Below are 27,700 nucleotides of genomic sequence, written 5' to 3' on the forward strand. Positions count from 1 at the left end.
CAGATCCTGCTCCGACTCACCTGTTCTTATCTCTGCAGCTTCCTCCAGTTCTGAAAACTTACAAAAATTCTGTGACATTTTGTTGTGACATAAACTGTTCATCCATTGATCCTTAGCCAGCAGTTTCTAGGGCTTAAATCCTCCTTAACCCTCCTTAACCTCCCTCTATCCTTCAGGTGTTCTTAAATTATTGGTTGCTCTTGAGCTGGCCAGGGTGAAGATAATTGGACAAGTCTCCCATCAGTCAAACCTAGTGATGACGCTTTAGTGAGTGACTGAGGTTGTTTGATCTGCACATAATTCATCATAAACCATCAATCATTTACTGCATTTTATAAGATGCTGCTCTGCTATTATCTGGATAAGTTGCTGTAGTTTTTATCTTTAGTCTGTTTTCTGACTTAACTGATTTTGCTCAGTGAATTGTTATGAATTATTTGCCAACACCCACTCCTTCTTTGCCAGCTGTTTCATATGTGATAGCATCAAGGCAGCATAGAAGGAAGCCACATCCCAACTCCAGAGCAATCCAGTCAGTCCCACTTCCCCACATGTTTATTTCCTGTCTTTTCAATTTCCTTTTAAAATAATTGATTGAGTTCACTCTGACCATTCTCACTAACTAAATGCTGGAGGAACTCGGCAGGTCAGGCAGCATCCATGGGGAGGAATTGATGGTTTGGGCCAAGTCCCTTCATCAGGACTGGAATGGAAGGGGGAAGAAGTTTTTTCTCTAAAAACTAGTATCCTCCTTCTGAATTTTTAGTCCTTTGCTGCCCATTTCTAAAATGTTCCTTGCTCTCAAGAATTTCTTCTTATGTGATACTCTTCCCAATTTGGATTGATCAGTCAATATATACACTCAGTGGCTTCTTTATTAGATACACCGGTATGTCTGCTTATTAACGCAAATATTTAATCAGCCAATCATATGGCAGCAACTCAATGAATAAAAGCATGCAGACATGATCAAGAGGTTCAGTTGTTGTTCAGAATGAGGAAGAAATGATTGACCATGGAATGATTGTTGGTGCTAGATGAGGTGGTTTGTGTATCTCCGAAACTGCTGATTCCCGGAAGTAGATGTCTTGCTCGGGAAAGACCTAGCAGGTGGGGATGTGTACCCAGCAGTGAAGCTGAATAGCAAGCCTACCAGGAATGAGGACCCGCCCATAGTTTCTGAAGTTAATCCCGCCTACGCAGTAACTTGAAGCATGGCCAGAAAAGCGGCAGAGACAGGCGCCAGTTTAAATGAGTCCAGCGTTGATTTAGCTGAGATGTTTTTACCGGCCCTGTACCAAGAGGGGTTAGAGGGTGGTAAAACGGAGAATAGTAAGTTTCTCTCGAGTTTACAGAGAATGGTGCAAAAAAAAAACACCCCAAAAAATAATGAACAGCGATTCTGTGGGTGAAAATGGCTTGTTATTAATAGAGTTTAGAGGAGAATGGCCAGATTGGTTCAAGCTGAGAAGAAGGCGACAGTAACTAAGGTAATCATGAGTTACAAAAGTGGTGTGCAGAAGAGTATCTCTTGAACCTTGAAGTGGATGGGCCACAGCAGTGGAAGAAAACATACTGGGTTCCACTCATGTGGCCAATAATGTACCTAATAAGATGGCCACTGGATGTAGACTAAGGTCTCTCTAGTTCCCTTCATGCATGTACTTGATAGTTCCCCATTTATACTTTGGCCTATTGATAAACCACAATTTGGACGCCTGTGGATTACTCCCATCCATGTATCCTTTCCCCAGTTACTCAGTATTTCCACCCAGATTGATTTTACATTAGTATCCACTATATCTGCACTATACTGTGATATCTTCATTGATTAAGAACACTACTCAACATTCTTTCCCTTCAGACCTAAAATATATTGCCTCTAGTACTTATGCCAGCAACTTAATTGGAACAGCTTTTGATCCGTGGTATATACCTATCGTAATATCATATACTGCTATCAAATTTCCCAGCAACTCCTTGGTTCTAAGAACAACTCCAGCTTCTTCATGCTCAGCTGGATGAGCACTGGAATCATTCTGGTAAATCACGTATTTCCCAAAGTGTGGCAACCAAGTGGATGCATCAATCTAACTTTAAAAAGTGTCAAATGTTGTCTGATTGTATTCCTGATGTGGCACTTTTGATTTTGTTACATTGAAGGCAATCCAAGACTTGAAAGTTTAACTTTGGATTTAACTGAATTTGTTTGCTTTTCCTTCATCTCGTGTTAGTGAGGCAAGATAAAGATTGGTAGCCTTACTCATTTGTTAATACCAGCAAAAGTTACCTTAATTTCATGCCAGGAATTAGTATGGATTTTACAAATTTAATATGGAGATTAGTTGGAGCTGGCACCACAGAGGCTTTATTCAATTCCATAGGCAACAGAAAACTGATCAAGGTAGCTAAAACTGCTTATTGAATTAACCTATGCATCCCTTATGAGTTGGAGTGCTCCTGTGGTGCATGAGAAATGTGATTTGGTCTTGCACCACCCCCGAACAACCTCTGCAAAGGCACCTATCATATGCAACCCATCTTGTTTATGCACAATTCACACAATGCATTCTTTATCAAGATGACTCAGTAGCATTTACATATTCAAATAACTCTCTCTGTCCCTAACTAAATATCTTTCAAAAATAACTTAATGGGATATTTTAGAAAGATAGCATCAAAATTGCAAGACTCGAATGTAGAAAAAAAAGCTGCTTTATTTCTGAAATGTATGTACATTAGGTTATGAGACAAATTATGATACTGTACATGTTTGTAACTTCACCCTAACATAAAACAATGTAACCCGTAACTTAAGTAGACAAAACTGCCCTTCAGTAAGCCTTCAATATTTTTTGGGAAAAGGAGGTCTCATCCTTGACAAACAAGAGAAAAGCTGGAGATGCTGAAAACCCAAGCAGCACAAGCAAAATGCTGGAGGAACTCAGCAGAGTTTCTGTATTTCTTGCAGTCTATAAGCTTGGAGTTGGGATGTTTGCAACTCTGCTGTAGCACTATTAGCTTTAAAATAAAGTTGTTTGCTTATAAACCCACAGGAAGTTGAACACAATGTTCACAGGTTTTACAATAATACTCTAATTCATCAAGATATAAGATTTAAGATTTAAAATTATAATCTAAATACATATATTTATGCCTATTTATTATCAATATTAATTTGTTTTGCTAATAAATTATCAAAATAGAAATTTTAAAAATGATGTACCCACAACTCTGGATTTTATCATAGCACGGTCTATTATTCCAGGCAAACGAATTGCAAGTAAATGAGTAAGACTTGATGGTGCTACTAACATAATCTCCTCTTTATGACCATGCAGCAGTAGATGGTGTCAGAATAAGGCAGAAGATTTGCAATCAGTTGCAAAGCAATAATGCTCAGAATTGACCTGTCACATTCCCCACTCAGATTTAGTTGTTGCTTTGGTGAGAATTTCCAATTTTCCGGCATTTAATGCTGGTATCAGTAGAATTCTCATACACAGTAAACTAGAAGGAAAATTATATTTCTGAAACACTAAAAAACTAGAATTTGGCAATATTAAGGAAGAAACAAAAATCATTAACTTCTGTAAAATAGATGTTTACATTTTAATATCCAGATTTGGAATATTTCTGATGAACTCTCTCTCACACACATATTAACTCTCTCTGCAACTGGCCAATACCATAAATTCAAATGATCCACCCCTCTTTCCCCCTCCCCCCCCCCACTCCTCTGGAGGAAGTTGCAAAGAGCACCGTATACTTTGGAGAAAGGATTAAATCCGAACGGCAATACCGTAATTATAGATTCCACATTGCACTGCAATTTGGTAATTACTATGAGGTTTGCTGAGTAAAAAGAGAGCGAACATTAATTATTTTATCATGCTTTTTACTGGAATCGTTGGTCCCAGTATTACTTCGCAAGTTCATTTCTGTGCAGTAAAGCTCGCTCTTACTCTTTCAGAATTGATCACTGCTTGTTGCGGCAACAACAGCTTGCCATTTTCATCATCAGTACTCTACACAAACTACCTAAACAGGAGTCATGGATAACTTGAGCGTTGTGAATGCCACATACAATTTAACGGTGACAACTTTTCTCAGTAAATATTCTATTCAAGAAAATGCTCTGGAATATCTTCCAGTGTTTCTGAAGAACACTTTATTGAATTACGGGAATTTAGATAAACCTGTATTTTTGTTTTTATTTTCAGTCTGGTTGAAACCTGCTACGTTCCAAGTAGTAGCCAATAATAATCTGCAACCTCTGTAATATAAACGCTGTAAGCGTGAAGTGTTCTTGACTCCTTCCTGCTGTTTTGGCTGGCGTTGACAACTAGGTGAATTGGGTTTTCCAGCAATCTGAGCTGTAGCAGAGTTTGATAGGTGGCCTTCATGCTGCGACCGTACTCGTCGCTGCTTGGATTGAGTTTTTTGCTGACAGTGCTGCGGATGTGGTGACGCTGCGGCTTCCTGGGATTGGGCGGAGAGCACGGGGATTTCCGATCATTTCATGCAGTCGGCCCCCGACTGCTGGCGAGCGTGTATGCGCTTCCTACCCAGCCCTCACGTGGGCTTTGGCCAATTGCAGTACACGTTGACTTTCAAAATAAACACATCTTTCCATTGCGGGGTGGAGGGGAGAAACAAGGAAGCGTTTTTTCCCCCTGAGTTAAAGTCTGAAAATAGTGATTTTCGGGACTTGGGCACTTATTTAGGGAAAAATAAATGATTAACTATTGGAAATGATATTAAGGAAAAATACATAGAGGAAATGTGAACAGCCGTCACTTTTTCTTTTAAAGATCTGTAGATTGGTATCTTTTTAAAGTAGCTTTTGCAGTATTACACTGGTTTCGGGCACAATTCTTTCAGTGAAAACTATTTGAAAAGGTTAACCACATAATCCCGTCGTGATCTGCATCGTAAACCTGGGTGGGAGAAGGGAGGCCGGGACTTGGGTACGGTTTTAGACAAATAGGTAATGGACGTCCAGCGGGTTATGGTAATATACAGAATGTCCCAGGACACATCAATTTATCTCTGTCTGGATTTACGGGCCACCCCGTCCACTGAGACTGATAACTTAAAATTCATAATGAAGAAACTTAAGTTTTAATGATGAACCACAAAGAAAACGTTTCATCACAGGAGCAACCGTTGTTAATGCCAAATCACCCTCCACCCCCCCCCCCCCCCACACACACACATGCATTCTTCTACCAGTGAGTCACTGGGTGGTTATTAGGAATGGTACAAGTCAAAGCTAACCTAATGGTATCGAAGTCCATTGCAGCATCCCAATAGCCATGTGGTGGACATTGGCAACCATCAGAAATGGGGAAAAAATTAAATACAACTACTTAATTCGTTACTATGTATGTCGATAGCTAATGATAATGTTATAGCAGTAGTTCCATCTCCCTAAACCAGATGGGCTATGCTGAGACCACATCTGATCTTTGGGCTTAACCCCATGGTCATAAACAATGTCTGATTTTAGCATAAAAGTGAGTTGATGAAAGTTTCCCTCCCAAAGTTACTATTGCTATTTTTTTCTTTAGAAATACCAACATACCTGCTATGTTTTTACCTCATTTTTGTATTTCAGTTCTTACCAAATGTGCTAATTTTATGTTCTTGATACATAGAATGGCCGAGGAAACAACTGTGTGCAATAGAGGTTATAGCAAAGTACAGGTGGGTACCATAGGTTTAAATTGAAGGAAAGGGATGGTTAATTTGTGTTTATTGTGAAGTATACCAGTAAGTGCAAGGGGATACTGAATTAGATTCCTAAATGCTGAAATACACAATTCATAATTTAACTTGTCTGTCATTTTCCCTTCAAGTCAGGGATTCCCAATCCAGGACACAGGGACCCCTTGCTTAATGGTATTGGTCCATGGCATAAACAAGGTTGGGAAACCCTGCTTTAAGTGGTACTAAAAAAGGGGAATACCAAGTTGGCTTTAATACAAAAATGTAAAACAGAAGCACAGAAAAGAAAAAAAGATTAAATTTAAACTTTACTCTCTGAGTAAAGCAGTTCCCCCTTGTATTACCCCTAACATTAGGAATGTTTCAAATGCTTTACTAAATTCCATGTGTACAACGTCCACTGTCCTTCCCTCATCCATCATCTTCATCTTAACTGAAGTTCTTGTATAACCATATAACAATTACAGCGTGGAAACAGGCCATCTCGGCCCTTCTAGTCCGTGCCGAACGCTTACTCTCACCTAGTCCTACCGACCTGCACTCAGCCCATAACCCTCCATTCCTTTCCTGTCCATATATCTATCCAATTTTAATTTAAATGATAATGCTGAACCTGCCTCTACCACTTCTACTGGAAGCTGGTTCCACACAGCTACCACTCTGAATAAAGAAATTCCCCCTCATGTTACCCCTAAACTTTTGCCCCCTAACTCTTAACTCATGTCCTCTTGTTTGAATCTCCCCTACAATCAATGGAAAAAACCTATCCACGTCAACTCTATCTATCCCCCCTCATAATTTTAAATACCTCTATCAAGTCCCCCCTCAACCTTCTACACTCCAAAGAATTAAGACCTAACTTGTTCAACCTTTCTCTGTAACTTAGGTGCTGAAACCCAGGTAACATTCTAGTAAATCTTTTCTGTACTCTCTCTATTTTGTTGACATCTTTCCTGTAATTCGGTGACCAGAACTGTACACAATACTCCAAATTCGGCCTTACCAATGCCTTGTACAATTTTAACATTACATCCCAACTCCTATACTCAATGCTCTGATTTATAAAGGCCAGCATACCAACAGCTTTCTTCACCACCCTATCCACATGAGATTCCACCTTCAGGGAACTATGCACCATTATTACTAGATCACTCTGTTCTACTGCATTCTTCAATGCCCTACCATTTACCATGTATGTCCTATTTTGATTAGCCCTACCAAAATGTAGCACCTCACACTTATCAGCATTAAACTCTATCTGCCATCTTTCAGCCCACTCTTCTAACTGGCCTAAATCTCTCTGCCAGCTTTGAAAACCTACTTCATTATCCACAACGCCACCTATCTTAGTATCATCTGCATACTTACTAATCCAATTTACCACCCCATCATCCAGATCATTAATGTATATGACAAACAACATTGGACCCAGTACAGATCCCTGAGGCACACAACTAGTCACCGGCCTCATCCTGACAGTTTTCCACCACTACTCTCTGGCATCTCCCATCCAGCCACTGTTGAATCCATTTTACTACTTCAATATTTTTCTTTCTGGCTCTCTTAAATACTAGTATGCTACATGAGCCCAGCAGCAGGGTGATGAGGACTGTTTCATTCACTGGTAATTCTGAAATCTTCACACACCCAAGGCCAACTGATAGAATGCTGCATATTTCAACATCAAAAATAGGCTGCACAGTGCATCTTTTGGAGGATGGGGCCAAGGTCTGTAATGGAAGCTGAAAATATCCAGCAAGTTGGGGAAACATCTGAATTTACGAGATCACTGACTGGGAGCATTAACTTGTGCTGAGTAGTTGTATTTCATTTCAGATTTGTATAAATTGATTTGGGTCCTTGTTGTGTTTGGGAGTGGGCGGTATAATGGAGACATACAGTTTGAATGAAATGTGGAGATTGGGATTGGGTTTGACATTTTGTATGTGGGATTGTGGGGGAGTGATGGAACAGATGAGAAATTGGTATTCCTGTTGCAGAGATTAGGATTGATGGTGGTAGAGGGAGACGATGTGATTGGTGATGATTAGGGTCTGAAATTTGTGTGGTTGCTGAATCGTGGAATTGGGAGTGAAAATAACAGGTGGTAGTTCGGGAGAGGGAGGCAGAAGGTAAGGAGGCTGCTCTGTAGAAGTAGGCCTAGAGTTATAGAAATAGAAACAGGCTCTTCAGAACAACTATTCCATGCCGACCACAATTTCCATCTAAACTGATAGTTCTGATGGATGAAAGTTGGTAACTAACCTATTTGGCAGGCTTCTTGCTCTATATTGCCCAGGGTGCCCCCAGGACAGTAAGGTCCTCATTCCCTTGCAGCAGATCGGAAGGACCATTCATCCCATGTATTCCTGATGTGACTAATACAGCAGGGTGCAAGTGTGACTGATGTCCAGAAGAGCCCAGTTGCATTTTCTGAAACAACATTGATGATCCAAGAAGTAGTGATTTTTGATCTCAACAGAATCAAGGAGAAGCATTTTAAGTAAATAAAATCCTAGGTAGGCCACTTGCTATTTTGTGTGAGAGTTTTAAAATCAAGAAAATGGAAAAGTTCTAATAATGCAATGATAGTTACCATTAAATGAAAATGTACTTGCTCTCCTCTCCTCACTTGAACTAATAATACTTATTCAGCCTTTCAGATTTCTGGGTAGAGTTACTGGCAGATGTCGTTTTAGGGATTTGACAAGGTGAAAGAGTGCTGTAAGTAACCTCTGGATCTTTACAAAACTGTTACAATTAGTGCCAGGGGTTTTATTTGGAAACTTTTTTGAAAGACTATGTGCAGTGAATATTCTTGGAGTGGCTGGCAACCTGAAAGTTTGTTTGTTGTGAATGGCAGAATGAAATTTATTTTAAATTGTAAAGACTGGGAGAGATGCTGGATGTGGTTTTTAAGATAATGGACAGGCACTGTTCAGTTGAAACATACTTCAGTTAATGAGTGAAGTTACTGATGTAGAGAGGGGAGGAGCTCGAAGGAAATTTCCAGCTGAAGTCTAACACATTGGGAACTTCACACTTCCCTAACCCAGGAACAAGAAAAACTCTTATAATAGATCAATTTATACCTTCATTGAGATGAATCAAACTGTTCTAAATGGCTTTCATGAAGGAGTTTTCCAGTGTGTGTACAGAACTTGTTAGGACATCGGAAGAAACTTGTTGAACATATTACATATTAATTTATTGCATAAATTAAACCATTTAGCCCTTTTAGGAGTTTTGTCCCAATGTTATGTAAATAGCAGATTTGAAATGGATTGATACTACTTACAGTTTAACGATGTATGTATGAATGGAGGCTCCTCCATAGAATCATGTTAAATTAACCTCCATAATGTGTAACTTTTAATTCTTGGGAATTGTGAGATTTCCTTGCAACATTCCTGAGACATTCCTGACAACAAAACTTTAACAGTTATTGAATCAATCTTAGGTTGTATTTACATTCTATTAATAATCTTTTAAACACTCTTTAGGTTTGTTGAGCAACAGAACGCTGATGGCCTCCAAAGAAATTCCTGGTGTCAGATCAAGTGTGTTTATTCGTCAAGATAGTTCCAACACATCACTGTCTTTAGGGTTTGACCCTCATCAGGATGGATTAAATCTTCAATTTGTGGAACCACTAGAAGATCGGTACAAATGTGTCACTTGCTCCTTTGTTCTATGTAATCCTTACCAGACTGGATGTGGGCATCGATTTTGTGAAAACTGTATTGCAGATTTAATGTAAGTATTAACATCATCATTGATATCCATTTCCACTTAGCTGAATTTCCACATCGGTACTGCAATTTGCTGATGAATGCATAATATTCCATTCTTTTCACAATCCCCTCAAAAATGAAGTAGTGCACCATCACTGCTTCCACGCTGAGTAAAATTCATGTACAAGTTAGTAGGTTGGTATTTCCACTGCACAAGTGCTAGTTAGTGATCATCTTCAATAGGAGAGGGTCCAGTCATTTATCCTTGACATAATGTTGACCTCTAACAATCACCTGAGGGGAGGGGTTCAAACAACTTTACTGGACCTGTCAATAAATATTGTGACTTCAGGAGCAGATCAGAGGCTGAATATCCCACAGTGATGCTGATCTCCTGACCTCGCAAGCCTTTCTACAATGCACTTCAGAAATATGGTGGGGTACTGAAACTCAACAAGACAGAGAAGTTGACGGTCTCCAAATAAAAATAGAAACTGCTGGAAATAATCAATAGAGCAAGCTGTGTGTTTACAATATTTTCAGTTTTTATAGCTGTTTTGTTTCATTTGCCTGGGTGAGTTTAACTCTGGCAATAATGCAGAAAGTTCAGGACAAAGTTCAGGACCATTTCATTTGCACCCTATCCAGACCAAAACCTTTCTCTCCCCACTTTCGAACTACGGTGGCTGCAATCTGTGACATTTATGAAATGCTACTCGCAAACACTACACTGAGTTCACTTACCCTGCCCAAGAATGTCATAATCAAGAAGTATATAGGCACAGGCTGACTGTAGCCTGCTTTATGCCACATCGCATTTGGCTTGGAATTACATTGCTGTCTCTTAAGTCCTCAAATCCCCCCCCCCCCCCCACTCAATAACACTGTAACACTGAGCATTATTTTCACCTGGAGGAGTACAGTATGCAGTCAGAGGTGGAGGTGGAATCAAATGCAGTTATGTCTAAGAGGCAATAAGGCAGGCACTTGTAGAGCAAGGTAGAGAAGAATACGGTGTTAAGACAGGCAAAAACATGGCCATGGTTTCAGTGAGCTGAAGTGCCTGATTTTGTGGTGTATGACTCTTTGACTATAATTACCATTCAAAGTAAAACTGGACAAAAATGCTCAGCTGTGCCTTATCCTGTAAATACATTTTTTAAAACTTACTCTATTAGAAATCTGCTCTTTGCTCTTAGGTACTATATAATTTTGGTGTATTTAATTCCAGAATTTAAGAGTAAATGCCTTTACTCTTTCATCACATACAGGAACAGAGACATTTGTTTTTCCCCTTTTCTTGGTGAAGTATGGCTCATTCGGTGATGACAAGTTGTAGCCGAAATAGTTGAATACATCCAACTATTCTGTTTTTGTTTTAAATGTTATAGGATTACTGAATATTAATTCAAAATAAATTTATTATCAAAGTACATATGCACCACCATATAAAACCCGGAGATTCATTTTCTTGCGGGAATAAATCCATAATAGAATAATAACCATGGTAGGATCAATGAAAGACCGCACTGGCTTGGGCTCTTCAACCAATATGCAAAAGAAAACAAACTGTCCAATGAATGAATAAACAAACAAACAAACAAACAAGCAAGCAGCAACCATTGAGAACATGAGATGAAGAGTCCTTGAAAGTGAGTCTATAGGTTTTAGGGGAAGTTCAGTGATGGTGCAAGTGAACTTATCTCCACTGGTTCAAATGCTGATGTTTAAGAGGTAATAACTGTTACTGAACCTTCTGGTATAAGTCCTGAGGCTCCTGTACCACCTTTCCGATGGCAGCAGCGAGAAGAGAGCATTTTCTGGGTGGGGGGGGGGGGGTTCCCACGATGGATTTTGCTTTCCTGTGACAACATTTCACGTAGATCTGCTCAATGGTGGGACAGTATGGTGCATAATTCTATACCAGGGGTTCTCAATCTGGAGTCAATGGACCCCTTGATTAATGGTATTGGTCCATAGCATAAAGAAGGTTGGGAACGCCTGTTCTATACTATTAATTAATTATGGTGGTTTAAAATCATAGAATTGATTATATGAGATCATTTTGTGGAGGTATAAACAGTAAAACCATGCATAGCATGAAGTTATACAAGGAAAGTTTTTGATCTTGTGGACAATTGATTTTGTGTATTTTATTACCTAATTATTTCTTTTGTTTTTAAAATGCTTCCTAGAGAGTCAAAACCTATTGGCTTTTGTCCTATTGGTCATGAAGAGATTCATCCAAATTTGGTAAGATAAAGTTATAAACATTTTATGGGAAAACAAAGTTAATCAGAGCCATGAAATTCTTCTGATTGGGGAAATAAGGTGATAATCTTAAAAATAATACTCTTGAAAGAATCCACATTCAAAGCTGTACATTTTCAAGATTTGTTCCTCACAATGAAGTACTGCAAAATTGAATAAAACATTTCTTGTTTGTTGAAAGAATAAGTTCACTCAGTTTTGAGAAATGTATGTGTCATTTAGAAAAATGCTAGTTCAGTGAAATAATTTTGCAGATGTTGGCTGCTCTTTGTGTCCTCACACTAATATACCATGCCTAGGAACGGAAGGTCACACTTTGGGTTAGTGGTAATGGGTCCCTGAACTCTGTTGTATTGACTGGAAGTAGTTACTGTTGTAAAGGGTAGGAGGGAATGTGAAACATTAAGGAGTACAGCAACACAATAAGGAACCTTCAGCTCAAGATGTTGTGCTGAACGATATGAACCAACCCCATGATCAAATTAAACCCTCCCTCCTACATAGCCCACACCCCTCAATTTTTCTTTCATCCGTGTGGTTAAGCTTATTAAATACCCTTAATGTAACTGCCTCATCCCTGGCAGTGTATTCCCACTTAGGATGTCTCCCCTAATCTTTTCTCCGCTTACCTTAAAAGGATATCTTCTGGTATTAGCCATTGTGTTCCTGGGGAGAAAATGGCACTGGCTCCCCACTCTGTGCCTCTTATAATCATGCACACCTCTATCAAGTCACTCCTCATCCTCCTTTGCTCCAAAAGGAAAAGCCCAAGCTCATTCAACCTTTCTACATAAGATGTGGTTTCCAATCCAGGCAACATTCTGGTGCATCCCTTCCACACCCTTTCAATATTTGTGAGACATGATTCCTAAATATGGGTATGGATTCAGTTGGGGAAATGTCACATCTGTAATCAGTTAGTGTTTTCAAGAGATAAGATAGTATGTGTGTAACTTGCCCATATTATACTGCTCACATGTTATACTGTCCATATTATATGCAACTGCAATATATCTTCCAATGAATAGAAAAATAGACTAAAGAGCATCCCAAAGGCAGAAGGAACATAGAACATAGAATAGTACAGCACAGTACAGGCCCTGAGGCCCACAATGTTGTGATGACCCTTAAACCCTGCCTCAAATATAACCCCACCTCCACCTTAGATTCCTCCATATGCCTGTCTAGTAGTCTCTTAAATTTCACTAGTGAATCTGCCTCCACCACTGACTCAGGTAGTGCATTCCATGCACCAACCACTCTCTGAGTGAAAAACTTTCCTCTGATATCCCCATTGAACTTCCCACCCCTTACCTTAAAGCCATGTGCTCTTGTATTGAGCAGTGGTGCCCTGGGGAAGAGGCGCTAGCTGTCCACTCTACCTATTCCACTTAATATCTTGTATACCTCTATCATGTCTCCTTCTCTGCAAAGAGTAAAGCCCTAGCTCCTTTAATCTCTGATCATAATACATACTCTCTAAACCAGGCAGCATCCTGGTAAAACTCCTCTGTACCCTTTCCAATGCTTCCACATCCTTCCTATAGTGAGGCAACCAGAACTGGACACGGTACTCCAAGTGTGGCCTAACCAGAGTTTTATAGAGCTGCATCATTACCTTGCGACTCTTAAACTCTATCCCTCGACTTATGAAAGCTAACACCTCATAAGCTTTCTTAACTACCCTATCTACCTGTGAGGCAACTTTCAGGGATCTGTGGACATGTACCCCCAGATCCCTCTGCTCCTCCACACTCCCAAGTATCCTGCCATTTACTTTGTACACTGCCTTGGGGTTTATCCTTCCAAAGTGTACCAGCTCACACTTCTCCAGTTTGAACTCCATCTGCCACTTCTCAGCCCACTTCTGCATCCTATCAATGTCTCTCTGCAATCTCCAACAATTCTATACACTATCCACAACACCACCAACCTTTGTGTCGTCTGCAAAATTGCCAACCCATCCTTCTACCCCCACATCCAGGTCATTAATAAAAATCATGAAAAGTAGAGGTCCCAGAACCGATCCTTGTGGGACACCACTAGTCACAACCCTCCATTCCGAATAAACTCACTCCACAATGACCCTCTGCTTTCTGCCAATTCGGAATCCACCTGGCCAAACTTCCCTGGATCCCATGCCTTTTGACTTTTTGAATAAGCCTACCATGTGGAACCTTGTCAGATACCTTACTAAAATCCATGTAGATCACATCCACTGCTCTACCCTTATCTATATGCCTGGTCACCTCCTTAAAGAACTCTATCAGGCTTATTAGACATGAACTGCCCTTCACAAAGCCATGCTGACTGTCCCTGATCAGACCATGATTCTCTAAATGCCTACAGATCCTATCTCTAAGAATCTTTTTCAACAGCTTTCCCATCACAGACATAAGGCTCACTGGTCTGTAATTACCCGAACTATCTCTACTACCTTTTTTGAACAAGGGAACAACATTCGCCTCCCTCCAATCTTCCGGTACCTTTCCTGTGGACAACAAGGACATAAAGATCCTAGCCAGAGGCTCAGCAATCTCTTCCCTCGCCCTGTGGAGCAGCCTGGGGAATATTCCATCAGGCCCCGGGAACTTATCTGTCCTAATGTATTTTAACAACTCCAACACCTCCTCTCCCTTAATGTCAATATGCTCCAGAACATCAACCTCACTCGTATTGTCCTCACCATCATCAAGGTCCCTCTCATTGGTGAATACCGAAGAGAAGTCTTGAGGACCTCGCTCACTTCCACAACCTCCAGGCACATCTTGCCACTTTTATCTCTAATCAGTCCTACCTTCACTCCTGTCATCCTTTCGTCATTCACATGATTAAAGAATGCCTTGAGGTTTTCCTTTACCCTACTCGCCAAAACCTTCTCATGCTCCCTTCTTGCTCTCCTCAGCCCCTTCTTGAGCTCTTTTCTTGCTACCCTATATTGCTCAAAAGACCCATCTGATCCTTGCTTCCTAAACCTCATGTATGCTCCCTTCTTCCACCTGACTAGATTTTCCACTTCACTTGTCACCCATGATTCCTTCACCCTACCATTCTTTATCTTCCTCACCAGGACAAATTTATCTCTAACGACCTGCAAGAGATCTCTAAACATCGACCACATGTCCATAGTACACTTCCCTGCAAAAACATCATCCCAATCCACACACACAAGATCTAGCCTTATAGCCTCATAATTTGCCCTTCCCCAATTAAAAATTTTCCTGTCCTCTCTGATTCTATCCTTTTGCATGATAATGCTAAAGGCCAGGGAGCGGTGATCACTGTCCCCCAGATGCTCACCCACTGACAGATCTGTGACCTGACCCGGTTTGTTACCTAATACTAGATCTAGTATGGCATTCCCCCTAGTCGGCTTGTCAACATACTGTGACAGGAATCCATCCTGGACACAATTAACAAACTCTGCCCCATCTGAACCCTTGGAACTAATCAAGTGTCAATCAATATTAGGGAAGTTAAAGTCACCCATGATAACAACCCTGTTATTTTTGCAGTTTCCAAAATCTGCCTCCCAATCTGCTCCTCAGTATCTCTGCTGCTACCAGGGGGCCTATAGAATACCCCCAGTAGAGTAACTGCTCCCTTCCTGTTCCTGACTTCCACCCATACTGACTCAAAAGAGGATCCTGCTACATTACCCATCCTTTCTGTAGCTGTATTAGTATCCCTGACCAGTAATGCCACCCCTCCTCCCCTTTTCTCCCCCCCCCCATCCCTTTTAAAGCACTGAAATCCAGGAATATTGAGAATCCATTCCTGCCCTGGTGCCAGCCAAGTCTCTGTAATGGCCACTACATCATAATTCCATGTATGTATCCAAGCTCTCAGTTCATCACCTTTGTTCCTGATGCTTCTTGCATTGAAGTACACGCACTTTAGCCCTTCTATCTTACTACCTTTACACCCTTTATTCTGCTGCTCTTTCCTCAAAACATAGCAGAAGTCAAACCAAAGAAGGAAGATGGGTAACTAAAAGTTTGTTAATAAGTTTGGCTTTAAGGCATATCTTAATTGATGAGCTGAAAGAATATGAATAAAGGGATCCTTTTCTGGTTGGCTGCCAGTGACTAGTGGTGTTCCACAGGAGTCTGTGTTGGGACTGCTTTTTATGTCATACGTCAGTGATCTGGATGTTTGAATTGTTTTTTGGCCACGTTTGTGGACGATGTGAAGGTAGGTGGAGGAGCAGGTATTATTGAGGAAGCAGAGAGGCTATAGAAGGATTTGGACAGATTAAGAGAATGGGCAAAAATGTGGCAGATGGAATACAATGTCAGGAGGTGTATGGTCATATGCTTTGGTAGAAGAAATAAAAGTGTAGAATATTTTCTAAATGGAGAGAAAATTCAAAGCTCTGATTTGCAAAGGAACTTGGGAGTCCTCATGCTGGATTCCCCCAATGTTAGTTTGCGGGTGGTGTTAGTGGTGAGTGATGCACCATCAATAACTCACACTGAGACGTAAGGCGAGATATCGGCTTTTATTGACTGGAAGAAGGAACCAGGAGTGAGTGTCCATCATACTATGTCCTGGAGACTGAGGCCGAGTGTCAGGCCTCAGATCGCCTTTATACAGGGGCCTGTGGGAGGAGCCACAGGAGCAGTCAGCAGGGGGCATGTCCAGACAGGCACATAGTTCACCACATTCACCCCCCCTTTATTTGAAAGAGTCCCCATGTGGCGAAGTTTCTTACAAGTCAAGTCTATCAGGTGGTCGAATCTGTTACTGCAATCTACGTAGCACCGGCTGTGATTGCATGGATGCCGGCAACATTGGTGATTGTACAGGGGACGGAGGTTGCGCTTGTTTCTGCCCACTAGGCGCCGGTGATCCCTCACGCATGTGCAAGGCGCCTGGTATAAATGCGTACGAAACGCCCGGTATACAAGTGTCGTGAGGAGTCTGTGTAGGGCCTGGTGAGTACGGTGTCACCTCTGGTGCAGGGTTCATAGTTACCGGAGAGCCTTCTGGGTAGTGGTCTGCTGCACCTGCGGGTGCCAGGTCGCGGATGGAGACCGTGTCCTCCCGCCCATCAGGTAAGACCACGTAAGCATACTGGGGGTTTGCATGTAGAAGGTGAACCCTCTCTACCAGCGGGGAGTATTTATTGCTCCTCACATGTTTCCGGAGCAGCACTGGCCCCGGGGACGTCAGCCAAACTGGTAGGGTGGTCCCAGTGACAGACTTCCTGGGAAAAGAGAATAGGCGTTCGTGAGGGGTGGCATTGGTGGATGTACATAACAGAGAGCGGATAGAGTGCAGTGCCTCAGGGAGGACCTCCTGCCATCGAGAGACCGGCAACCCTTTTGACTTAAGGGCTAAAAGTGTGGCCTTCCACACTGTGGCATTCTCCCGCTCCACCTGGCCATTAACCCGGGGATTATAACTCGTGGTCCGACTGGTAGCAATGCCCCTAGCTAGCAAGTACTGGCGCAGCTCCTCACTCATAAAGGAGGACCCTCTATCACTGTGGATATAGCAGGGATACCCGAACAGAGTGAAGAGCTGGCGCAGGGCTTTTATGACGGACGTGGCAGTGGTGTCGGGGCAGGGGATGGCAAAGGGGAACCGTGAGTACTCGTCGATAACACTGAGAAAATAGACATTGCGGTCAGTGGAGGGAAGGGGGCCCTTAAAGTCAACACTCAGTCGTTCAAAAGGGCGGGTGGCCTTGACAAGCTGTGCCGTGTCAGGACGGTAGAAGTGCGGTTTGCACTCAGTGCAAATTTGGCAGTCCCTGGTCATCGTCCTGATGTCCTCCAGGGAGTACGGCAGGTTCCGAGCTTTCACAAAATGGTAAAATCGGGTGACCCCCGGATGGCAAAGTTGTGCATGAAGGGTGTACAGCTGGTCGAGCTGTGCGCTAGCACATGTTCCCCGGGATAGGGCATCAGGGAGCTCATTGAGTCTGCCAGGCCGGTACAGGATATCATAGGTGTAGGTGGAGAGTTCTATTCTCCACCGCAAAATCTTATCATTTTTGATTTTGCCCCGCTGTTGGTTGCTGAACAGGAACGCAACCGAGCGCTGGTCAGTCAGCAAGGTGAACCTTTTGCCAGCAAGATAGTGCCTCCAGTGCCTAACAGCCTCCACTATGGCCTGGGCTTCTTTCTCCACCGCGGAGTGCCGAATTTCGGAGCCTTGGAGGGTGCGAGAAAAGAATGCTACTGGTCTGCCTTCCTGATTGAGGGTAGCAGCCAGAGCAAAATCGGAGGCATCACACTCCACTTGGAAGGGAGCGGTCTCGTCCACGGCATGCATCGTAGCTTTGGCAATGTCCTCTTTAATGCAGCTGAAGGCCGCGCGGGCCTCAGCAGAGAGGGGAAACGAGGTAGACTTGACCAGGGGGCGTGCCTTGTCTGCGTAATGGGGGACCCATTGGGCGTAATAGGAAAAAAAACCCAGGCACCGTCTGAGGGCCTTGAGAGTGGTGGGAAGAGGGAGTTCTAACAGGGGGCGCATACGTTCGGGATCAGGGCCAATAACCCCGTTTTCCACGACATACCCAAGTATAGCAAGGCGAGTGGTTCCAAACACACACTTGTCCCTGTTATAAGTAAGGTTCAGAGCTTCGGCTACTTGGAGAAATCGTTGGAGGTTGGCGTCGTGATCTGGCCTGTCGTGACCACAGATGGTGATGTTATCCAGATAGGGAAATGTGGCCTGCAGTTGGTACTGGTCCGCCATCCAGTCCATTTCCCTCTGGAAGACAGAGACACCATTCGTGACACCGAAAGGGACGCGCAGGAAGTGATAGAGCCTGCCGCCCGCCTCGAAGGCGGTGTAGGGGCGGTCCTCTGGGCAGATGGGAAGCTCGTGGAATGGCGACTGGCGGCGGCGTTGGCGAATTCGCTTCCAGGAGCCGGCGGTGGCGGGGTCTGAGGTGTCCACGGAACCGGCGGGGAATCGCGCGACTGGACAGCGTCAGCATTATGCAAAGCAGCTTCTAGAGCGTTGGCCGTCTCCATCGCCGAGCTTAAGGTAAGGTCGGCATTTTCCAGCAGCCGCTGGCGCATGTACACTGACCTCAGTCCCGTCACAAAAGCGTCTCGCACCAGCAGCTCCGCATGCTGTTCTGCCGTGAGTGTCTTGCAGTCACAAGATCGGACGAGTGTCTGTAGTGCTCGGAGAAACTCAGCACACGATTCGCCAGGCCACTGTTGCCGGGTAGCTAAACGACGTCTTGCATAGACAGTGTTCACCGGCCGCAGGTACTGTCTTTTGAGGGCGTCCAGTGCCCCATCGTAGGTCGGCAGGTCCCGGATAATGGAGTAAACTTTGGGGGTGACCCTTGAGAGTAGGATTCTGTGCATAACGGTGGGTTCAGTTGCACGAACCTCCTCCAAGTACGATTGGAAGCATGCAAGCCAGTGTTCAAAAGCGAGAGCTGCGTCAGGGTCTTGAGGGTCCAAATCCAACCTTTCTGGACGCAAAACGGTTTCCATGTTTTAAAACTTCCAGTCAATAAAGTTGATGCACCATCAATAACTCACTCTGAGACGTAAGGCGAGATATCGGCTTTTATTGACTGGAAGAAGGAACCAGGAGTGAGTGTCCATCATACTATGTCCTGGAGACTGAGGCCAAGCATCAGGCCTCAGATCGCCTTTATACAGGGGCCTGTGGGAGGAGCCACAGGAGCAGTCAGCAGGGGGCGTGTCCAGACAGGCACATAGTTCACCACAGTGAGGAAGGCAAATGCGATGTTAGCATTCATTTTGAGAAGACTAGAGTATAAAAGCAAGGCTGTAATACTGAGACTTTATAAGGCACAAGCAAGGCCTCACCTGGAGTATTGTGAGCAGTTCTGGGCCCTTTATCTAAGAAAGGATGTGCTGAAACTGGAGAGGGTTCATATGAGGTTCACAAAAGTGATTTCGGGTTTGAAAGGCTTATATGAGGAGTGTTTGATGGCTCTGGGCCTATACTCACTGGGGTTCAGAAGAATGGGGGTGGGGGGATCTTGTCAAATGTTGGAAGTCCTCAATAAAATGGATGTGAAGAGGATTTTTCCTATGGTGGGGGAGTCTAAGACTGGAGGACACAGCCACAGAATATGGGGCATCCTTTTAGAACAGAAGTGAGGAGGAATTTCTTTAGCCAGAGAGTGGTGAATCTGTGGAATTCATTGCCCTAGGCAGCCGTGGAGGCAAAGTCATTGGGTATATTTAAGGCAAGAGTTTGATAGATTCTTAATTAGTCAGGGCACAAAGGCATATGGGGAGAAGGCAGGAGGTTACATCTAAGAGGGAATATGGATTAGCCATGATGAAATTGCAGACCACACTCAATGAGCCAAATGGCCTTATTCTGCTCCTATACCTTATGCTCCATATTTGCAATATATATCCAACATTGCATTCTCAGATTATCAAATGCATTGAACATGGCACTGCTTAATGATAAGTTAGAATAAGGCCACTGTTCTTTATTAACTTCTGATGTTTCTCATCTGTTCTCAGAGAAAATCCTCCAGCATTAACAGATTCTCAATTTGTCCCTCAATAATCTTCAATTGCATCACATCAAGTGAATTATTTTGAATTCTATTATAGTTACATCTGCAAATGAAAATAACTACTTGTGCTGAGGAATAGATGTTTCCCCCCCTCCCCTTACCTTACATAATTTGGCCATCTATGAGTTAGTAACTGCTTTCAAATGAAATCACTTTTGAACAGGGAAAGCATGTCCTTTGTGAAGGTTCTTAAAAGTTTTGCTGTTTGAATCTTGGAGATATACGCTAGTAACTTATATTTAGCATTGTACAGTATACAGCATTAAAAGATTAGCTAAGAACAAGTGAAATGCTTTATTCAGAATGACCTGTAATAGGAAATTGATATTTAGATGGAATTACATAGACTATTTGCTTTTGATTAATTCTATAAGTAAATTTGAATATTTCCAGCTAAATTTAATAATTTTTTTAAAAGATATTTAAAGATAACTGCTGCAAGAGGGAAGTGTGGAATTTGATGGTATACTGTAAAAATGCACCAGACTGCAGTGTAACTGCATCTTTTGGACGTTTAGGGGTAAGTTCTGTGGAAGTACTTTCATAATTTTCACAACTATCTGCAGATTATCCATGTTTGGAGACAGCAATAAGATTCTGCCATTTGTTTCAAAACCACTTCAAAATCTACGTATCATACTCATGTCTCTCCTCTCAAATGGAAGGCATTCATTAACAAATATGATGATTATACTTCTGTATTCCTAGATGATATCATGATCTGCTAAAAATTTGAAAATGTTATTACATTCAAACAGTTGAAATTGTTTACTGGAAAAGGAATATGAGAGGCTGTAGGCTAAATTTTGAATGTGGAAAATGTAAGTGGTTTGCAGTCCTTTCAATGATTAAAATGCTTAACATTTTGGAGTGGGTATAAAACTCTCTTCAAAGGCACTCATTTCCACTTTAATCAAGCAGTCTGAATGGTGGGCAGCCAATCATGGAAAGAGGGTCTGTAATTGTATATCATAATGAGGCCTGCCTTGATTTTAATTGTTTTACTAATTTTAATGACAATCAGCTGGCTTTCCCAAGACTTAGTATACTGGCAGCTGACAGCTGTTGGAATTGGCTTATTCTGTGAAGTAAAACCATCAACACTGATTAAGGATTAGGAGGACATGTTGTGTTTCCTCTTCTGTTACACAGGTACATTCACCATTGCAAACCTACTTGTTCCCTTATGATTGGATGCCCCACAGTATAAAATTGGAATACCATCAACCCTGTTTGCTAACTGGAGACCTATCTTAAATTTAATGGTTTAAAGTCAGGCTAAGGCATGCTACTGAAGCAGAAGAAAGAATGTATAACATATTTCTGAGTCTTTGTGCCTTTGGAGTATTTGATGGTGAAATTAAAAAGGATAAAACTTTTCTACAATGATAAATTCATTTCATTTAATGTGAATTATGTAGCAGATCAAAATTCCATGACATGCTTACAAGCTATTTTCTCATTTTAGGATCACCTTAAAAAATGTCAGTTTGAAACGATAACATGCGTCAATGGTTGCGATGCTACCTTGCGAAGAAAAGATTTAGTTGATCATTTGCAAACAGTGTGTGAATATAGGGAAGAAGCCTGTCAATATTGTAAAGTGACTTTAGTTTTTAAAAACATTAAGGTAATGTTCCATTCAAAAAAGTAATCTTTTTCTTTTGTGGGGGAGAGGAGTGGTACATTGGTACTTCATAATTTTGTGTGATAAAAGATCAAGTATGCAGCTATGTGCTTATCTCTCCATTTATTTGGCTTGATATTCATTTCCTCTTCCTGCCCCAATACTTCTCTGACTATTCTCCCTGTGTGAGCCTTGAGTCAGTGATTTAACTCTGAATCAGGAGGTTCAGAAGGACTTTCTCCAAGACTGGAATAGCCGTGACTGAGCCACCGTGCTCCATTGAAGGAGAGGTATAGTCGCTTTTTCAAAGGACTTTACAACCAAGGCAAATTTTCCTCTTGGGTTGACATGAAAGATCCAAGGCAAAGTACTCTACTTTGATCAATGCACATCCCTCAATTACAGATGGATTTACCCATAGAGCCACAGTAACCACTTCAAAGGAAAGTTATAAATAATTGTAAAGCAGGTTGGAATGTTTTAAAGGTAAGGGAAGTAGTTTATACAGACAAAACCTCTTTTAGATGGCAAGTATTGGGGGAGTTCTCCCTGAGGATAAATACAGTGGATTCTAGTTAATTGGGCCACGTTGGGACCAGTACATTTTGACCTAATAAAGTGGGGGCCCCAATTAACCAAAGTTTCATGGAAATAGTTAAGTATAAAAAAGACAAACTGAGTAATAAATTATGTATTTAAATAAAAAACAGAACAAATTAGAACACTACTAACAGAACTACAGTACTGTAAAACTACATTAGCTCTTAATGGTTATTGTTGGAGGAATTGATGCCTTGTGCTCTGCATTCTTTTAATTGTAAATGAACAAAATCAGTGTAGAAAATGTACTGCCTTGTACAATCCTTTCAATGACTGCATCCTCCAAATCTTCATTTTCATTGTAGCTCTCAAGATGTTTGTTTGTTGATACTTATAAATAATTTGTTGTTCCTAAACTGTTGAAGTAGTGAAATCGTTTCATTTTCTGGCATCTCCAAATCTCAATACTTGAAACCGCAGTGAGCATAACAGTTCTGAATTGTGTTGCTGCTTATTTCTCGTCATCTATTCGTGACAATAATCTCTGATTTTTGAAAACAACTTGTCGTGACCTAAAACTGTTCACTCTAAGCACAGTGTTGTGTCCAATGGCCACAAAAGTGCAGATGACTGGCATTAGTTAGAAACTGTTCGGCAACAGTCTGCTGCCCCACTTAAGCAATTTTATGTCCCATATAAACAAAAAGAATCCCAGTTATTTTCTTGATGAATTTTTGTTCTTTAAGTGTTGGCCCAAATAAGCAGCTGCCCTGATTTAACCAAAGACCCAATTAACCTGAATCCGCTGTATATCTTTCTGGTAGTGTTGCTGGATAAAACAAACAAAGAATGTTAGATAGTTTTCCCTCCTTCCCACAGGGCTCCAAAGACAATTACACCTTGCGATTAAGGTAAAATGGTATAAATTAGAAATCCAACCTTACACTATCATAACTTACTATCATAATGTGGTTAGTACAGAGGGAAGTGTACTGGGACAGGGAACTCAGTGCTCAGACTGAGGACATGCTGACGTCATATTGAATGCTGATCTTTTTGTAAGTGTGAGGCCTAACGTTGAAGTTAATCACATGGCGAGCTCCATTTTAAAGTAAGATTATTTAATATGAATAGCACATGATTGGCTCAGATTGATGCTTTTCTGTTTAAGGAACATGAAGTCGTCACATGTCCGAAGTATCCAATTAATTGCACAAACAATTGTGGTGAAAGTTTTATAAGAAGTGAGGTAAGCAATATTTTAAATACTACAGAAATTTTCAACACCATTTAAAAATGTAAAACATTAAAAGGTAACTAATAAATAGATTAAAGATAAAAGTTTGTGATGTTTATCGCTGTAGAAATATAGAAAGTCCTTTATTAACAGTTATGGTTTGAAACTAATCTTCAAATATTGATAGTCTAGCACAGGGGTTCCCAATCTGGGGTCCATGGATATATAACAGTGTTGGTCCATTGTATAAAAAAGGTTGAGAGCCACTGATCTAGACGAAGTTAGTTTGATAAGTGGTTGAGGCACACGGTGGTATAGAAGAATGGATTCTGTCCATGCAGACTGATGACATAATATAATTAACAGACTTTTGACTGAATGATTCCCTGTCAAGATATTTTGCAGGAATTGCAATCAGGTAAAGATGAATATCTTGATGGATCTTAGGGCATAAGAGTAATTAGTTTAAATAACTTAGGCTCTCTAACTGAACAAGAAGGTCTCTTCAAAAGTTGTTTGTAAGAAGAATGTGTTAGGGTCCGGTCCGGAGCCCACCTTCCGTGTCTTGCTCGGGTCCGCAGACTGCGGACTCCAGGCCTTGCAGCCAGCCCTCCTGTCACCTGGAGCCATTGGATCATCTTGGCTTAAGGAGGTACACCTGTCACCTATTAGGGGGCAGGTGTTTATAAGGGGCTCGGGGATTGAGCCTAGTTTGGGGGGGGGGGGGTTGTCCTGCTCCGAAGCCGGCTTAATCCATTCTGTCCCTGGTCCGCCGGCTCCGAATCCCGCTCTGTACCTGGTACACCGGCTCCGAATCCCGCTCTGTACCCGGTACACCGGCTCCAAATCCCGCTCTGTACCCGGTCCGCCGGCTCTGAATCCTGTTGTGTTCCCGGTCCGCCGGCTCTGAATCCTGCTGTGTACCTGGTCCACCGGCTCTGAATCCTGCTATGTACCCGTTTTACCCGCTCCAGATCCTGCTCTGCTCTGGTTGCCGGCCTGCTCTGTATCTGTTCTGTCTGGTTGGTCTTGTTCCCCTGCTTCTCTGGTGTGCGCTGGTCCCGCTGTTCCGCCTTATTCACCTTGCCCGCGCTGTCACGCTGTCGGTTGCCTTTCCCAATTTACTGGTGTATCATGGTAGACCTGCTGCTCACCCTGGACCCAGCTCCCTTCTGTTCCCTTGCCTCCGTCGGGTGAGCCAGGCCATTGCCGTTACCGCTCGGGTGGTTCTGTCCCTTCCTGTCCCTTGCCTCCGTTGGGGAAGCCAGGCCATCTGCCGTTACCCGGCGGAGGGACTCCGTTCCCTTTCTACCCCTCACCTCAGATGGGATACTCCCGCACCTGCCCAGGTGTCAACGCCTTGCCCCGGCCTCCGTGTTTCCGTCTGGGAGGCGGCCCTGCCCGGGATCCATGTGGCCCGCCCTGAGGACTCTGACCCGTCCCACCCCTTGCTCCTTACAGGTTGTGCCCGCACCTGCCTAGGTGTTCCTTATAGAAAAGTTCCCTTATAACATATTTAGATAACTCTAGCAATTTGCATACACTGGTGTTTCAAAATGTTCATGTTTTTGTATAGCTTGATACACACCTGACCATCTGTCCAGAAAGTGAAGTGGAATGTAGCTACAAAAAATATGGTTGCCATGCCAGGGTAAGAAGGAAAATTGATGTTCAAATGAAAAGTATTCATCAAAGATCATAAAACCATGTGTAATTTTGGTGTTATTTCTACAGGAAAAACGGAGGAAGATCGTGGAGCATGAGCACTCTTGCTTAAATGAACATTTATTGCTTGTTGTTAGAAACAATAATAAGTTGGAAGGACAGGTAATACAATTTGAAAGACATTTTGTTTCACATCAATGCTACCAGATACCAGTGACTCCAAAAATGCCATTCTCTACCCTCAACTTGATCCTAAATTCCTCCTTGATACTTCAAGATCTTGAGTTACCCATTCTCAGACATCTCCACTTACAGCTTCTTAGCCCCATGACTCCTTGTCATTCACAAATCTCTAGAATTACTCCCTCTGAGGGCAACTCTCATTAGTATTAATTTATTGCTCCCTGCTGTCTATCTGGTGTCTCTGAAAACAAGATTTCTTCTACTACACTTAATTTCTGACACCGTCCTTATCTAATGAATCCTCTTCTTTCAGGTCCCTGGAGTCATCCCTACATTCCCAGTAAGACCTTTCTCACTGCTTTTTGATAGTCTGGTGCTATCTGACCCAGGATCTTCTCAGCATTTCAAACCCCATTCTAGTCATTTCTGCAATAGCCTCCTCTCAGAGGGCTTTTAGAGCATACAGCAGGAACTAATACTAATAATCATTTACCAACATAATGGTGCTTGACATAAATCTCATTGTAAAACTTTTGATGGACTATGAGAAATCAATTTTCACAAGGTTTATTAGAAGGAAAGAGCACCTGCAAAGCACATTCCATGCCATCAGATACTCATAATATTCAAAGCCCTAAGTTGTTTGGTTTTGTGGTTTTGAAGGTAAATGTGGTAGCTCATTTTCCCTCAATGTAACCTTTTTAAAAAAACTTTTAAGATGGTATACCTGCATTGATACAAGTTGGCCTTCATCATTGAGTTTAGTAATAGGAACATGAGTTGCTTAGGTTTTTGGTGAGGCCACATTGGAGTATTACACTCTAAAGGAAAGACATTGTCAAGCTGGAGAGGGTGCAGAAGAGATTTGCAAGGATGCTGCCTGGATTAGAGAGCCTGTTTTATAGGGAGAGGTTTGCCACACTGTATCTTTACTTCCCTGGATTGCAGGAGAATGAAAGGTGACCTCATAGAAATTTGTAAGTTGACATGGGTATGCATACAGTGGACGGACATGGGCTTATCCCCAGGGTTTCGGAGTCCAAAACTAAAGGGCACCGATAAGAGATAAGAGGGAGATTTAAGAGTTCTGAGAAGTAACTTCTTTATGTAGAATTGGTTCTAATAATAATGTTTTTTAAAATTAATAAGTATTAGTTATTGATAAACGCTTTTCAAATTTGGCTTTTCCATTTAGAGTCATAGAGTAGTAAACAAGCTCTTTGGCCCAACTCGTCCATGCTGACCATAACATCCTCCCTGTTAGTCTCAGTTGCCCATGTTTGGCCCATAATCCTGCAAGCAATTTCTCGCCACGTACCTGCCCAAATGCCTCTTAAATGTTGCCTCAACCACTTCATCTGGCATCTCATTACCTGTGTAGAGCAGTTTGCTCTCAGGTCTCTTAAATTTCTCTCCTCTTATCTTGTATGAGTACCCTCTAGTTTTGAACTCTCCAACCCTGGGAAAAGACTACGACTCGCCATCTGATCCATACCTTTTATGATTGAGATCCGTTGTGGCCTCTTCTCCCTACAAGCCTCTTCTCTTCTCCCTACAAGCATCCTCATAAACGTCTTCCACACCCTCTCCAGCTTGACAATGAATTTCTGGTAATAGGGTGACCAAAACAGTGCACAATACTCCAAGTGCAGTCTCAACAACTACTAGTATAACTGCAACATTACGTCCCTACTCCTAAAATGCCTTGAATGATGAAAGCCAGCATGTTAAATGACATTTTCACTCCCCGCTGCCGTCGACTTGTGTGGCCACTTTCAGCAAACTGTGCGCTTGTTCTCCTAGATCCCTCTTGTTCCACAACACTCATCGGTGCCCTGTCATTCACTACGTAGGTACTGTCCTGGTTTGAAGGCACATGTAAGTTGAAAACCATTTGCCATTGCTCAGCCCATCTCCTTAGCTATGTTTCATTTTTTTTTCCCTTCACAGATACTGGATCTACAAAAAACATTATGTGACAGGAACCACATTATCAGTCAGTTGGAAGAACAAATCAACAAACTTGACAGTAAGGTCGCACAATTAAGTGAGCTGATTTCTAAAAATGATGACGAAGTTGTAAGAACACAGGTACAAAATTACTCTGCATGTTTTATATTTTTATAAATAACTGATATTATGTTGGTGTATACTATAAATGTATTATGTGCAAT

General features: G+C 42.1%; 1 protein-coding gene across 11 annotated transcripts in view; it reads left to right on the forward strand.

Annotated features, from left to right (window-relative positions):
• Window positions 1–27,700, forward strand: part of LOC132402804 (TNF receptor-associated factor 5-like) — a 40,636-nt gene that overhangs the window by 4,350 nt on the left and 8,586 nt on the right. For 3 of the 11 annotated variants that reach the window (XM_059985800.1, XM_059985810.1, XM_059985799.1), the window contains exons 2-9: window positions 9,234–9,486; window positions 11,660–11,717; window positions 20,693–20,794; window positions 21,743–21,904; window positions 23,613–23,690; window positions 25,255–25,329; window positions 25,413–25,505; window positions 27,477–27,617. In XM_059985800.1, coding sequence (XP_059841783.1) covers window positions 9,234–9,486; window positions 11,660–11,717; window positions 20,693–20,794; window positions 21,743–21,904; window positions 23,613–23,690; window positions 25,255–25,329; window positions 25,413–25,505; window positions 27,477–27,617 — 962 coding nt within the window. Of the gene's footprint in view, window positions 1–3,973; window positions 4,097–5,660; window positions 5,710–5,768; window positions 8,250–8,385; window positions 8,455–9,233; window positions 9,487–11,659; window positions 11,718–20,692; window positions 20,795–21,742; window positions 21,905–23,612; window positions 23,691–25,254; window positions 25,330–25,412; window positions 25,506–27,476; window positions 27,618–27,700 lie in introns of those variants that run through there. The other 8 variants (XM_059985804.1, XM_059985805.1, XM_059985807.1 and 5 more) reach the window with 6 other exon arrangements.

The sequence above is a fragment of the Hypanus sabinus genome, chromosome 12 (assembly GCF_030144855.1).
Source record: "Hypanus sabinus isolate sHypSab1 chromosome 12, sHypSab1.hap1, whole genome shotgun sequence".
Lineage (NCBI taxonomy): Eukaryota > Metazoa > Chordata > Chondrichthyes > Myliobatiformes > Dasyatidae > Hypanus > Hypanus sabinus.